General features: G+C 39.6%; 1 protein-coding gene across 2 annotated transcripts in view; it reads left to right on the plus strand.

Moving 5' to 3' along the window:
* Positions 1-14,017: 14,017 nt before the first annotated feature.
* Positions 14,018-15,526, plus strand: part of LOC111952526 (insulin-like growth factor 1 receptor) — a 181,854-nt gene continuing 180,345 nt past the window's right edge. For both annotated transcript variants that reach the window (XM_023971304.2, XM_070435203.1), the window contains exon 1: positions 14,018-15,042. In XM_023971304.2, the coding sequence (XP_023827072.1) occupies positions 14,949-15,042 (94 nt within the window). In that variant the 5' untranslated portion in view covers positions 14,018-14,948. The remainder of the gene's footprint in view (positions 15,043-15,526) is intronic.

Below are 15,526 nucleotides of genomic sequence, written 5' to 3' on the forward strand. Positions count from 1 at the left end.
AGCATATCCCAATTCCAATTGTTTGCATAGTCAACTTACACACAGCTCTGACATACACACTTACCCCACCAGACATGCAACCAGGGGTCTTTTCACAGTCCCCAAATCCAGAACAAATTCAAGAAAGCGTACAGTATTACTGTATATACAGAGCCATAATTGCATGGAACTCCCTTCCATCTCATATTGCTCAAATGAACAGAAAACCTGGTTTTAAAAAAACAGATAAAGCAACACCTCACGGCACAATGCCTCTCCCCTATTTGACCTAGATATTGTGTGTATGTATTGATATATCGGCGTTGTGTGCCATTTTAAAATGTATGTAGTTCTATCCTTGAGCTGTTCTTGTCTGTTAATGTTCTGTATCATGTCATGTTTCATGTCTCGAGGAAGAGTAGCTGCTGCTTTAGCAACAGCTATTGGGGATCCTAATAATATACCCCAAAATTGGTTGATCAGTGCCATAATGCTTTGCTCGATTGCATTAGCCTGGGCTGCGTTCAGTATGACAGAACAGTATTCAAGGTTTAAAGGCCATGTTTCACATTAGCACATCCCAAACAGTAATGTGTAGCGCATATACGCAGCTACAGTATGCAGTATGTATCCAGTGGCATTTTAAGCATGTAACATTTCTTCAAAAGAAAATTATGCATGCCAGCAAAGCCACTACACAACACAACACAATGCTGTACAATACATTTATTGCACTATAACGTGAAAAACGGTGCCCACAAACTGTCCCAACAGCAAAGCTTTCTTTTCAGCACTATGGAGCCAATCCTTACCACCGCTACACCTGGCTATCAGCGGATACTGGCAGCGAAACAGTTCATTCAGCCTCATTTACTGCCTTTTTTAAAAACATAGCTGAGATGTCTGACTTGCTTAAACAAATGTGGTGTCTACTGACAATTGAGATGTACAAACTATGACAGTACCCCCCCCCCCCCTCTCTAGGAGCGCCCCCCCCTAGGATAAACCTCTCGAGCCAGCTAAGGCGTGAAAGCCTGACGGGCCAGCTGAGGCATCCCCGGTTCCATCGGCGGCGGCACCCAGACCCGATGTCACCAACAAAKCAAAAAAACAAAAACCTCCCTGACGCTTCGTATGGTGGTGTCAGCATTCTGTAAGGATCGACGCTGGTAGACGAGAAGCAAGTACAGGGAGTGAACATTTAATTAACAACAGACATGCAACAGGACAGGACAGCGTCTGGACATGAAAACATAACGACATTAATGCTGACACAGGGAACAGACTGAGGAGCAGACAGAAATAGGGAAGGCAATCAAGAAAGTGAAGGAGTCCAGGTGAGTCCAGGTGAGTCCAGTGAGCGCTGATGAGCGTAATGATGGTGACAGGTGTGCGTAATGAAGGGCAGCCTGGAGCAGGCGTGACAGTTTATCTCAATACAATCATTTCTGTGGTGGTGGGGCAGCCAGCGTAAAATACAGAGCGTAGGGGCTGGTAATGTTCTCTAGTTGCGCCATGAGTGTTCTGTCACTTATGGGGACACTATGTCACTGCAAAATTTAAATTAAATCCCCTTGAGTGTTGTCATAGACTTAAATTAGAAGTACCCATCCAAGAAGGCTCAAGGTCATTGGTCACAGATCAAATGACGTCAAATCACGTTACATCTACCGTAGCTTTGATTGGACTGATCATGTCAACATCATACTTTCAAAATCTTAGCTATCAAGCTAGACAAGCAGTCATCACCATGCATCAAGTCGGCAATCTACTGGCAATCCTTTTCAATTCTTGTCATATGAAGAGAAATTATGGATAAAACGTATCGGTGCTCATCGGCCATTGGACATAAACATTACACAACAAGTTGAAAATTGCAAATTCAACCTCCCTGAGGTTAGAGATTCTATCCGTAGGCCTATCAACACATGCTGCAATGACGCATGAGTGAAAGTTCTCCCTACATGGTGTTTTGGGAAACACATGTAAGTTGTTTGGCTGTTATATATCACTATAGGAACGATATATTGTTAAAATACTTATAAGTTTAAATTCCATTGCTATCAGGAAACCGGGCCCAGATCGTTATCATACTGATTGTGGTCCTGCAATGTAAAACTCTACTTCTGCATTTGTAGAGCGCTATCAGATCTGTATCAGGACCATGTTCATTAAGAAAACGTTTCAGAAAGTTGCATTAAAAAATGAGCCGATGTGATTATTCTACATGTCAAAGAGGCATGTTTGTTCTACATATATTTCTATCTAAACTTAACAAAACATTATGCAACTTTCATTATGTGACAGGGTAGGGGCTTTTTCTCAATTAGATTTGCTCAACTTGTGTGTTCTCTCTCCTCCGTCCTCTCTCGCCTCTTTTTGAAAAAGGTCAAAGGTAATCGTCGAGAGGCAGTGAGGAGAGAGTGGAGGAAGAAAATGAAAGAACATGGAAGAAAATGCGCTTGTATGAAATGAGAAGCTCCTCCACTTGTGTGTCATCAAGCCAATTACGTTTACAGGAGTGTATCCCAAAATAAATGTTGGGACACTCTTTTCAAGCCATTTAACCTGGTGGGCGATGCTACAGTGCCTTGCAAAAGTATTCATCCCCCTTGGTGATTTTCATATTTTGTTGCATTACAACCTGTAATTTAAATGGATTTTTATTTGGATTTCATGTAATGGGCATACACAAAATAGTCCAAATTGGTGAAGTGAAATGAAAAAAAATAAAACTTGTTTCCAAAAATTCGAACAAATTAAAAACGGAAAAGTGGTGCGTACATATGTATTTACCCCCTTTGCTATGAAGCCCCTAAATAAGATCTGGTGCAACCAATTACCTTCAGAAGTCACATAATTAGTTAAATAAAGTCCACCTGTGTGCAATCTAAGTGTCACATGATCTGTCACATGATCTCAGTATATATACACCTGTTCTGAAAGGCCCCAGAGTCGGCAAGACCACTAAGCAAGGGGCACCACCAAGCAAGCGACAACATGAAGACCAAGGAGCTCTCCAAACAGGTCAAGGACAAAGTTGTGGAGAAGTACAGATCTTGGTTGGGTTATAAAAAAATATCTGAAACTTTGAACATCCCACAAAGCACCATTAAATCCATTATTAAAAAATGTAAAGAATATGGCACCACAACAAACCTGCCAAGAGAGGGCCGCCCACCAAAACTCARGGAACAGGCAAGGAGGGCATTAATCAGAGAGGCAACAAGGCGACTAAAGATAACCCTGAAGGAGCTGCAAAGCTCCACAGCGGAGATTGGAGTATCTGTCCATAGGACCACTTTAAGCCGTACACTTTAAGCCGTARACGGAAGAGTAGCCAGAGAAAAGCCATTGCTTGAAGAAAACAATAAGCAAACACGCTTGGTGTTCGCCAAAAGGCATGTGGGAGACTCCCCAATCATATGGAAGAAGGTACTCTGGTCAGATGAGACTTAGCTTTTGGCCATCATGGAAAACGCTAAGTCTGGCACAAACCCAACACCTGTCATCACCCCGAGAATGCTATCCCCACAGTGAAGCATGGTGGTGGCAGCATCATGCTGTGGGGATGTTTTTAATTGTCAGGGACTGGAAAACTGGTCAGAATTGAAGGACTGATGGATGGCACTAAATACAGGCGCTAATGTTTCAGTCTTCTAGAGATCTGAGACTGGGACGGAGGTTCACCTTCCAGCAGGACAATGACACTAAGCATACTGCTAAAGCAACACTCGAGTGGTTTAAGGGGAAACATTTAAATGTCTTGGAATGGCCTAGTCAAAGCCCAGACCTCAATCCAATTGAGATTCTATGGTATGACTTAAAGATTGCTGTACACCAGCGGAACCTATCCAACTTGTAGGAGCTGGAGCAGTTTTGCCTTGAAGAATGGGCAAAAATCCCAGTGGCTATATGTGCCAAGCTTATAGAGACATACCCCAAGAGACTTGCAGCTGTAATTGCTGCAAAAGGTGACTCTACAAAGTATTAACTTTAGTAGGGTGAATAGTTATGCACACTCAAGTTTTCKGTTTTTTTGTCTTATTTCTTGTTTGTTTCACAGTAAAAAATATTTAGCATCTTCAAGGTGGTAGGCATGTTGTGTAAATCAAATGGTACAACCCCCCCAAAATTCAATTTTTAATTCCAGGTTGTAAGGCAACAAAATAGGAAAAATCCCAATGGGGTGAATACTTTCGCAAGCCACTGTATATGTCACGGTGGATGTAGATTTCAGCGTGCATACGGATGCACACATTGTGGAATCTAGTCAACACTACATGACTCAAAATCCTAATATCGCTGAGCACCTCACATTAAATGACAATCTTTCCTTTTGTTTTTTTGTCTTGTAATGGATATTACTGTTTCATCAGGGAGCTACAAAGATGACGTAAACAAATGTCATCATGTTATGTTTGCTATTTCAAATGATTTTGTATTAAAATTTTACATTGTTTAAGGTTGAGAGATATCATTCACGCAAAGTAAGGGACTGCAATTAGACTGTGTGTGTAAGTATGGCTCCAGGATAATATGGTAAAGTTTTCCTCATGTATAGGCCCTGAACAAGTAAATAAGACCAAGGACATCCAAAATCCATCATTTTAACAGTTTTTAATGAAGCCAGCAACACTGTTGCCAAATTAATTTCCGAGAAGAGAAAAAAGTTGTCACATTGGGAGAGAGAGAGAGAGAGAGAGAGAGCGCTCCATCAACTTTTTTGATTTTTTAGAACACCGGTAAAATTAAATATGCTAACTGTGAAACATTTACAATATAATCAGCAGTTCACATGATCACATCACAGCAGGGGTCTCCAAGAGGTTGATTACTACCAGTAGCTTGCAGTCCACCTATGAGTAGCTCACCAAACAATTCTGAAAGTACATGCAATTTTCACCACCGCAAACTGTCATGAACAAATCTCACAAGTATCAGACACTGCAAGCTCCCAGTTACTATCTAATCCAGTGGAGGCTGCTGAGTGGAGGACGGCTCATAATAATGGCTGGAGCGGCGCAAATGAAATGGCATACCATTCCAATTATTCCACTCCAGGCATTACCATGAGCCCGTCCTCCCAAATGAAGGTCCCACCAACCTCCTGTGAACTATTTTGGGAGGTTCTCCCATTCTTCTCTGCAGATCCTCTTAAGGTCTGTCAGGTTGGATGGGGAGCATCGCTGCACAGCTATTTTCAGGTCTCTCCAGAGATGTTCAATCGGGTTCAAGTCCGTGCTCTGGCTGGGCCACTCAAGGACATTCAGAGACTTGTCCCAAAGCCACTCCTATGTTGTCTTGGCTGTATGCTTAGGGTCGTTGTCCTGTTGGAAGGTGAACCTTCACCCCAATCTGAGGTTCTGGAGCAGGTTTTCATCAAGGATCTCTCTCTACTTTGTTCTGTTCATCTTTCCCTTGATCCTGACTAGTCTCCCAGTCCCTGCCTCTGAAAAACATCCCCACAGCATGATGATGCCACCACCATGCTTCAACATAGGGATGGTGCCAGGTTTCCTCTAGACGTGACACTTGGCATTCAGGCCAAAAAGTTCAATCTTGGTGTCATCATACCAGAGAATCTAGTTCCTCATGGTCTGAGAGTCTTTTAGGTGCCTTTTGGCAAACTCCAAGCAGGCTGCCATGCACCTTTTACTGAGGAGTGGCTTCTGTCTTGCCATTCTACCATAAAGGCCTGAATAGTGTAGTGCTGCAGAGATGGATGTCCTTCTGGAAAGTTCTCCCATCTCCACTGAGGAACTCTGGAGCTCTGTCAGAGTGACCATTGGGTTCTTGCTCACCTCTCTGACCAAGGCCCTTCTCCCCCAATTACTCAGTTTGGCCGGGCGGGCCGGTTCTAGGAAGAGTCTTGGTTGTTCCAAACTAGGGCGGCAGCGTAGCCTGGTGGTTAGAGCGTTGGACTAGTAACCGAAAGGTTGCAAGATTGAATCCCTGAGCTGACAAGGTTCAAATCTGTCGTTCTGCTCCTGAAAAGGATGTCATTGAAAATAAGAATTTGTTCTTAACTGACTTGCCAGGTTAAATAAAGGTTAAATAAAGGTAAAATAAAAAAAGAGCTTCAATGCTGCAGAACATTTTTGGTACCCTTCCCCAGATCTGTGCCTCAACACGTCTCGGAGCTCTGCAGACAATTCCTTCGACCCCATGGCTTGGTTTTTGTTCTGACATGCACTGTCAACTGTGACCTTATATAGACAGGTGTGTGCCTTTCAAAATAATGAACAATCAATTTAATTTACAACAGGTGGACTCCAATCAAGTTGTAGAAACATCTCAAGGATGATCAATGGAAACAGGATGCACCTGAGCTCAATTTCGAGTCTCATAGCAAAGAGTCTGAATACTTATGTAAATAAGGTATTTCTGTTTAAAAAACAAATCAAAAATTGCAAAGAAAATGTTCAACCTGTTTTCGCTTTGTCATTATGGGGTATTGTGTGTAGATTGGTGAGGAAAAAAATATTTAATACATTTTTGAATAAGGCTGTAACGTAACAAAATGTGGAGAAATTAAAGGGGTCTGAATACTTTCCGAATGCACTGTATATCATTTGTATTTATTATTTGTTATTTGCAAACTTTGCCATGAAATGAGCAGCAGCAGTACAGAACCATGGCTAGACCAGAACATTAGACTGCACATTCCTCACTTGCTAGATGCGCAATTGAAGGGCCACGTGCACAATTAAAGGGGAATTACACCCCAAAAATTGAATTGTGATAGTTTTCTTCCAGACCTAACAAATGTTTTTCTTCTGGTGTGATTTAAACATTGGCATGGACTCAGAACTTCCAATGTTGTTGTTTCTCTATGAACAATTGTAATTTTGAGAGTGAAAAACCAGCGAAAAACAGAATTCGGGAAAATTTAACATATAATTTTGGGTTCTGCGCAGGGGGAACAAATCGCAGATTTTATATTTAATAACCTCCCCAGTGTTTTTTTATTAACCGTTATCTTAGAAAACCAAAAGTAAAAGATGCAAAAACTAAACTTAAGAAAGGGAAGCATAGAAATAGGGCACATAGAACCGATCTACTGCTTCTTAGACTTCAATGAGAATGACAGATCTATAACACACATTTCTATGTGAATTTGGTCGGGTCGCCCAAAAAGTTAAATATTGCAGCTTTAATCTGATTTTGTTAATCGAAAAGCAAATAGAGCCGCGACACTTGGTTGGAACATTAACACGGATTGCTTGCGGTGCAGTTTTGGAAGCATAAGGACCTTATCTTTCATATCGGCGAGAAATAATAATAACAAACCTTTAGAGGGTTAAGGTTTCCCAAATGGCCATTATTCCATGTTACAGCGGTTGCTTACGGAAAACAGATGGAAGACAGAGTGGACTACCTGTTCTACTTAGCTATCTGCGTCATCGAACACCTGTGTGTAAACGGAAGACGGATGCCACAAAATTGTTGTCACTGAAAAATTGTTGACTGCAACTATGTTAACACTGGTTTAAAAAATGTACAGTAAGTGTGTATTTTGCATTTTTGAAATTATTTTGATGTGATATTAAAGTAGAGGGATTTATGTTTCTAGAACCGTACCATTGCAATTGAGAATTGATTCACATTTAGACTTACACAGTAATTATGACAACTTCCGGAGGACGTCCTCCAACCTATCAGAGCTCTTGCAGCGTGAACTGGCATGTTGTCCACCCAATCAAAGGATTAGAGAATGAATCTAGTACTGAAAGCATAAGCTACAGCTAGTTAGCACTGCAGTGCATAAAATGTAGTTGACTCAAAGTGTGAAAAATACAATAGTTGAACAGTTTAGAACAAATGTATTTATTAAAAAAATTAAGGAGACGCAAGAGAGAGAGCGCTGGCTATATTTCGTTCAATTTTTTTCACTTTGACTTTCACTGAATGCAGCTAGCTAGTTTAGCCTACTCAAACACCCAGCTCAAGCAGAAATGGATGCTATGTTAGTTATCTGGCTATGGCTATCCAACACTGGAACTCTTCCAAGTCAAGGTAAGCATTTAGTTTTATACATTTATTGCCACCGGGGCCCACCGGTGTAACTGCTAAACTGCTTGCTGACTGTACACTGTACCGTGATTGTAGCGGGTTTACTAATGTGAAAGTTCTAGTAGCTATGTTGTCTATGACGTTAGCTAATATGGTGACAATGATGTAGGCTGTGTATAGCGGTTAGCGGTTATGATATGAAAGTTTGGCTTAGAAAGGTTTCTTCGCCTAGTCACAGACAGCTGATGTGTTGTGCACTAAAGTCCACAAGCAAAGGGAAAAGGTGAGCGGAGGAGAGTGCGTAGATGTGAGAAGGAATTATACAACGAGCAAAATGATCATACTGTTTGTATGAGGCTGCTATGAAAGTGAACTGTGTTTGCGTGTGATCAGGGATGTATTCATTCTGCCGATTCTGTTGAAAACATTTCTTAAACGTAAGCAAACAGAACAAAATGGGGATAAACATACCTGAATGTGTCCAATAGAAACGCTTGTTTGCAACTGGTGGACTAATGACTACACTCTAGATCAGTTAGATGCACGCAAGAGTGTGCAAGTTGGTATTGAATGTGTCACTGTCTGTCACCTTGATTACTCAAATTTTTCTCTCGACCTGTGCACCTGTGTTGTAAACTTTCATTCATAGGCTACGTTGTAGCAACCTCATGATGGGTATAAGGAAAATCCGGGTATCATGGAGCCTAAACCTATCGATGTTACAATGAGATGGGTGAATGGAATATGAATGACAGTCATCCAATATGGCTTAATAGAAATATGGCCATGATCATAAACAAAATAATCGTCCTCCCCATCTTAAATGTCACCYACCGCCACTGCTGCATACGGGTGTGKATACCAACTACTGAGAAGTGCTTAAATCAAATTGGCCAAAATTACTTTAAATATGCACTCAGAATACTAAAGGTACATAATGTAGTTAGGCATAGTGTTTAAGTTACTGTTGGCAAGTATGGATTCAGTGACAATTATCCYTTAACAGGGTTCAGATTTTTTGGGGGATTATGATTTCAGAACTGTCATTTTTTTTCTCTCCCAATCATAACTTCCTAAAATGTATTTTCTCCTGCATGGGTYCTGTGAAGAACAAACAGCCACTCATTAGCATATGTGACCTGCTGGTGGTAAACACTTATTTCCACTTGAGTGCTAGGTCAGAATGAAATCAAACAAGTGGTGGTCAAGGTAGGTAGGCCATGCCGCCACTTTTTATGAGAAACTGTTTACAAGGATTTAACAAATGCAAGTGGACAGGCAGGTCAATCACTGGAGACCGGGGATAATTATGCAGGGATGACTCATCATAACTGCAGTCTGGGTGGCCAGATATCCTCTGCTTGTTTTTTGTAATATTTCTCAGTGAAAGGATGTATCTCTTTGATACAGTTTTATTTTCTGATACAAAGGTTCTGCTGACACGCAAACAAGTTATCAACATAAAATAAAGTATTTATGTTGACAGTCATTACAACCAGAACTACTGTTTAACCTTTAATTAACTTAAATGACCTTGGAATATTTTCCTTCAAAAACTACATTATTGCAGCCTCAAAAATCCTCCAAATCGAAGTGTTTGGGCCACACTACAAAGCTTCTATACACTTTTTCACAGGTTCTAGTTAGGATCAAAAGAACAAAGCGAGAGTAGCCTAGATTTATGACTGATTGACCATTTGGTCTATTGGCTTGCAATAATACTTGCAATACAACAGGGTTTCAGACAGAACAGACTCTGAAAAAGCTTTGACAGAGCAACACAGTCATATACCCAACACAGTTTCAAATACCCTAGCATGAAGGTGCATTGTCCTCAGTGGTGCGTCAATACTATCTTTGTAGCAACAGAGGGCGCCAGTTATAATAATTGTGCATGGACATAGGTCCTTGATTGCATGGCATAGAAGTGATCTAGACATATGGCAAAACAATACTGAAATGAATGGTTTGCAAATGTTTATAGGAGCAGTAGTTGATAGTAACATCAGTAGTGGCGGTATAATAGAGGCAAAGAGTGCCAGTAAAACTGCTTTCATTCTGTGTCTCATTCGCGGTGTTATTCTTTTGCCTTGGGTTTAGAGGCATCTTTAAATATATATACAGTTGAAGTTGGAAGTTTACATACACCTTAGCCAAATACATTTAAACTCAGTTTTTCGCAATTCCTGACATTTAATCCTAGTAACGAATTCCCTGTCTTAGGTAAGTTAGGATCACCACTTTATTTTAAGAATGTGAAATGTCAGAATAATAGTAGAGAGAATGATTTATTTCAGCTTTTATTTCTTTCATCACATTCCCAGTGGGTCAGAAGTTTACATACACTCAATTAGTATTTGGTAGCATTGCCTTTAAATTGTTTAACTTGGGTCAAACGTTTTGTGTAGCCTTCCACAAGCTTGAATTTTGGCCCATTCCTCCTGACAGAGCTGGTGTAACTGAGTCAGGTTTGTAGGCCTCCTTGCTCGCACATGCTTTTTCAGATCTGCCCACACATTTTCTACGAGATTGAGGTCAGGGCTTTGTGATGGCCACTCCAATACCTTGACTTTGTTGTCCTTAAGCCATTTTGCCACAACTTTGGGAGTATGCTTGGGGTAATTGTCCATTTGGAGGACCCATTTGCGACCAAGCTTTAACATCCTGACGGATGTCTTGAGATGTTGTTTTAATATATCCACATCATTTTTCTTTCTCACGATGCCATCTGTTTTGTGAAGTGCACCAGTCCCTCCTGCAGCAAAGCACCCCCACAACATGATGCTGCCACCCCCGTGATTCACGGTTGGGATGGAGTTCTTTGGCTTGCAAGCATCCCCCTTTTTCCTCCAAACATAATGATGGTCATTATAGCCAAACAGTTCTATGTTTGTTTCATCAGACCAGAGGACACTTATCCAAAAAGTACGATCTTTGTCCCCATGTGCAGTTGCAAACCATAGTCTTTCTTTTTTTATGGCGGTCTTGGAGCAGTGGCTTCTTCCTTGCTGACTGGCCTTTCAGGTTATGTCGATATAGGACTCGTTTTACTGTGGATATAAATACTTTTGTACCTGTTTCCTCCAGCATCTTCACAAGGTCCTTTGCTGTTGTTCTGTGATCGATTTGCACTTTTCGCACCAAAGTACGTTAATCTCTAGGAGACAGAACGTGTCTCCTTCCTGAGTGGTATGATGGCTGCATGGTCCCATGGTGTTTATACTTGCGTACGATTGTTTATACAGATGAACGTGGTACCTTCAGGCATTTGGAAATTGCTCCCAAGGATGAACCAGACTTGTGGAGGTCTAAATTTATTTTCTGAGGTCTTGACTGATTGCTTTTGAATTTCCCATGATGTCAGGCAAAGAGGCACTGAGATTGAAGGTAGGCCTTGAAATACATACACAGGTACACCTCCAATTGACTCAAATTATGTCAATTAGCCTATCAGAAGCTTCTAAATCCATGACATCATTATCTGGAATTTTCTAAGCTGTTTAAAGGCATAGTCAATTAAGTGCATGTAAAGTTCTGACCCACTGGAATTGTGATACAGTGAATTATAAGTGAAATAATCTGTCTGTAAACAATTGTTGGAAAAATTACTTGTGTCATGCACAAAGTAGATGTCCTAACCGACTTGCCAAAACTACAGTTTGTTAACAAGAAATTTGTGGAATGGTTGAAACATGAGTTTTAATGACTCCAACCTAAGTGTATGTAAACTTCCGACTTCAACTGTATATGTCTGTCACAATACATTTGAACAGACAGTATGTATTTTATGTTTATACAATTTTTAAATTAATATATCATAAACAATTACTGAATTACACCTGAGCAGTGGCATCGTGCACCAACGATTTTTGAGAGGGCACTGATGTTCACTGTGTATATACTGCTTAGGTGTAATTAAGTAATGGTTTATGAAATATGAATTTATAAACATAAAATACATGCTGTCTGTTCAAATGTATTCTGACAGACACACATTCTAATGAGAATGCCTTCGTAGAAATAAATGAGTAGCAACACTAATTTATTACATATCAAAACATTATTGGAGGTTTGGGGCCACCCAGATAGCTTATGATAGCAAAATGTGATTAATTGCATGAAATTAGCTTCAAAACTGCAACATTCTCTCTCAGCATCATGGCAAAAAATGTAGAATTCCAGGAAATTAGCTTTAAAACTGCAACATTCTCTCTCAGCATCATGGCAAATAAATGTAGAATTGCAGGAAATTAGCTTTAAAACTGCAACATTTTCTCATAGCTTCTTGACAAAATGTTTAGAATAACATGATAAAACGGCACCTTTTTCAACAACCTGGAGGTTGTTAGTCCGGCCCTGATTCTCCACATTATTTATTTATTGTTGATGAACAAATATGCTATAAAAAATATTTACTAATATTTTGTAAGTAACAAAATATGCTGCAAAATTAAATACGTTACGAAACAAATGCAAACAAGTGAAACTTTGTGAAACAAAAAGCATGTACCTGCAACAAAGGCTCAGAAGTGCAAGTGCCTTTTGAATTTTGAAACAAAAAGCATGTCATGACYTATCTATAAGCTAACACCACAAATTAAAAATAAGAATTTGTGACCTGTTTTATTATTTGTATCCTATTCAAATTATAATGTTACTTTTGCAGAATTAACATMAATTATTTGAGCCCTGCCCATTGCGCGCTATCTACACAAAACAAGCTATAGAGAGAACACAGATGAATGAACGCTAATATTGAGTCCAATCCGTGCATTTGAATGAAACTCCATGGCGGATTTTACTACTCGCTTTGGGCTATCGTGTGTCAGGCAAAGTACTGTACGTGCACATCAAAAATGTGGAACTGGGTAAGATTATCTATTTGTAAATGGTCATAATAGGCTCTACAACACATACGGCATTCTATTATAAGACTAGAATCAATAATCATATACATTTAATTCTAAACATAAAGGTAGGCTATATAAACCTACATTTCCATCCATGTACAACCAACATATCCCGAAAGAATCAAACAGGCAATGCGGAAAATAGACTAGCATAGGCTAGGCTATTTATATGTTCTGTTTAAATTTATAGGCTTACCAATAATCTAATATAACAAATTGGTTTGCATTGTAAGCACAATGCATCCAATAATAAAATGTTGTAGCTTACTGTGATTGTAATTATTTGCTTGCTAAATGTTTATCCCGGACATAAGACTTAGGCTACCTATTTTGAATTCAGAGGGAGCTGGATTCTAAAGTGTTTTTAAATTTCAAATAACGTTTAGGCAACTGTTATATAATTCACTACTCCCAGGGAATAACAAATAAATGAGCTCTTCTTCCAGATATCGCACTTATTAGGCTACTACACAAAATTATATATGGAAAGTTGATATAGCCTGTAGGCAGAATAATGTATATTTACTTTCCTTTTATTACCCTATAGACGAATATGGAACGTTATAACCTAATGACCATCAATCATACCAAATAGCTTKATTTAAGGCAACACCGTTGGCTACATGGTATAACAGTTATAAAGGGTTTAGCTGTATGTAGATTATAAACTCTTAATTATTAGTTAATATATTATAAATGTAATAAACAGTTATAACACATTGGTTGAAACTGTGTGTTTGTTATGGTGCTTGCCCATGACTGCACGGGCAATAATAAAAGTAGCCTAATAATTAATAACAGTAGCCTGGTCATATGTCAACACACAATTTGGCAAATTCAGAAATAACAATCTCACAAATGTTTATTACCGATTTACAAATGTAGCCTATACAACGGGAGCTATAATTAACCGTTTACAAACGATTTATAACCTTTTGTTATACTATTTTTTGCAGGGATGCGTCTTTTTATTAGGCTAAATTACATTTAAAATTATCTTAACATTGGTTATCCATGTCATTGGCTGCTTGCTCCATTCCAGCTTTTCTCCGTGACTTGCCGTATGCTTAGTGCTATGTGTTTCTGTGTGAGCGGAGCTTACTCTTGTTTACAGCAGTGATTCTACGGACTGGAGACCGAAAACGAGGGCCAGTGATAGGATTGCTGCTTACTTGAGCTATACGGGAAAACAAAAAAATACACATCATCACCCATAAATGGCTCACAGGACATAACGGAAGCTTGAGTTTGGTGCAAGTATACCATACTACACCCCAACCGAAGCTCTTAAACTTGATAGTCTACTGTTGCGTGGCATAAGTCTTTTTTTCAGCCGCAAAGGAGACGATTGACTGCGTTAACAGCGAAAACAGACAGTGCAGGGGGCGGGAGAAAAGGGGGGTGAGATTGGTGAAACAATTTCTGTTGTGGAGGATATTTTGGATTGCGCCCTGTTGGAAAGGCTCATTGAACGGAGTTACGTTCTCATTCATTTCCATTCTCAGCCACCACCCTGTGGAACTGGCCGTAGATTCTCCTTCTAATTCTCATCACTCAGACGGAAATGAATGATAGAAGATTGGAATTCCCTTTGGTCTACTACAAGTGAACGTTGTTCGATTGCGAGTCATAAAAACTCCTGCGCACAATTACTGGGGTTTCAAGAAATGGAGACTGAGGATGCGGATTACCATCATCTGTCGAGTGAAATCAGTGGCACGAATGTCTTGCCAGCAATCCTTAAATCATTGTGTCGTTGGCAAGAATAACGAATTGTTTTAATTTATTTAATCTTATATATATTTTTAATATATAGGCCTAGGCTATATATAATTCCACCAAAACACAAAACTTGGAAAAATAGTAGGCTATACTCTGAACACGAATTTGTATCGACCTGTCAAACAGTGTAGCCTATTTGCTGGACCACGTTTTTTTTTTCTTTTTTACTTTTTGTGAACTCGGTGGCATCATCTCCCCTTTCCACTATTTTGGAATTAAGTTATTTGCTTTTTAGAGAGGTGAATAATTAATTGATCAGGAATGAGATCTGGGACAGAGAGGAATACTTTGACCTTGTTTTGGGGTCTGATGCTATTTGTCTCCACTATCTGCCTATGGACCGCAAATGGAGAAAGTAAGTGCCATTGTGATGTCCTACTCAAAATAATACGGTATACCTTGTCAGGTTTCTTCGGGTTTATCCTCATTCATGCGAGCCGTTACAATGCAACAATGTTTTGTCGCTAATGGTTTAACATTGTAGCTATTTTATGTTATTATTATTTAGTTACAGCTTTATTGTTGGTCTGACTACAGTATCAGTATCTTGTTTTGGTCCKCATGACTGTAAAGAGATACATAGGCCTACATGCTAGGCTACATGTTATTGTAGGCTTCATCGCCAGGCTCACGTCAATTCAGAGATTCATTAATTTGAGAGTAGGTTGAATAGCAAAAGAAAATTGATGATTTTTAAAATAATGCCGTATCTAGCTTGACTTAGCTATGGAAATAGCTGAAAATATGGTCACATTGCATAATGTAAACATATATCACATTAGGCTTTGAGATTGTTGATTTTTCCACAGTAGCCCACAAACATATTAGCCTATATGTTT

The sequence above is a fragment of the Salvelinus sp. IW2-2015 genome, linkage group LG26 (assembly GCF_002910315.2).
Source record: "Salvelinus sp. IW2-2015 linkage group LG26, ASM291031v2, whole genome shotgun sequence".
Classification (NCBI taxonomy): Eukaryota; Metazoa; Chordata; class Actinopteri; order Salmoniformes; family Salmonidae; genus Salvelinus; species Salvelinus sp. IW2-2015.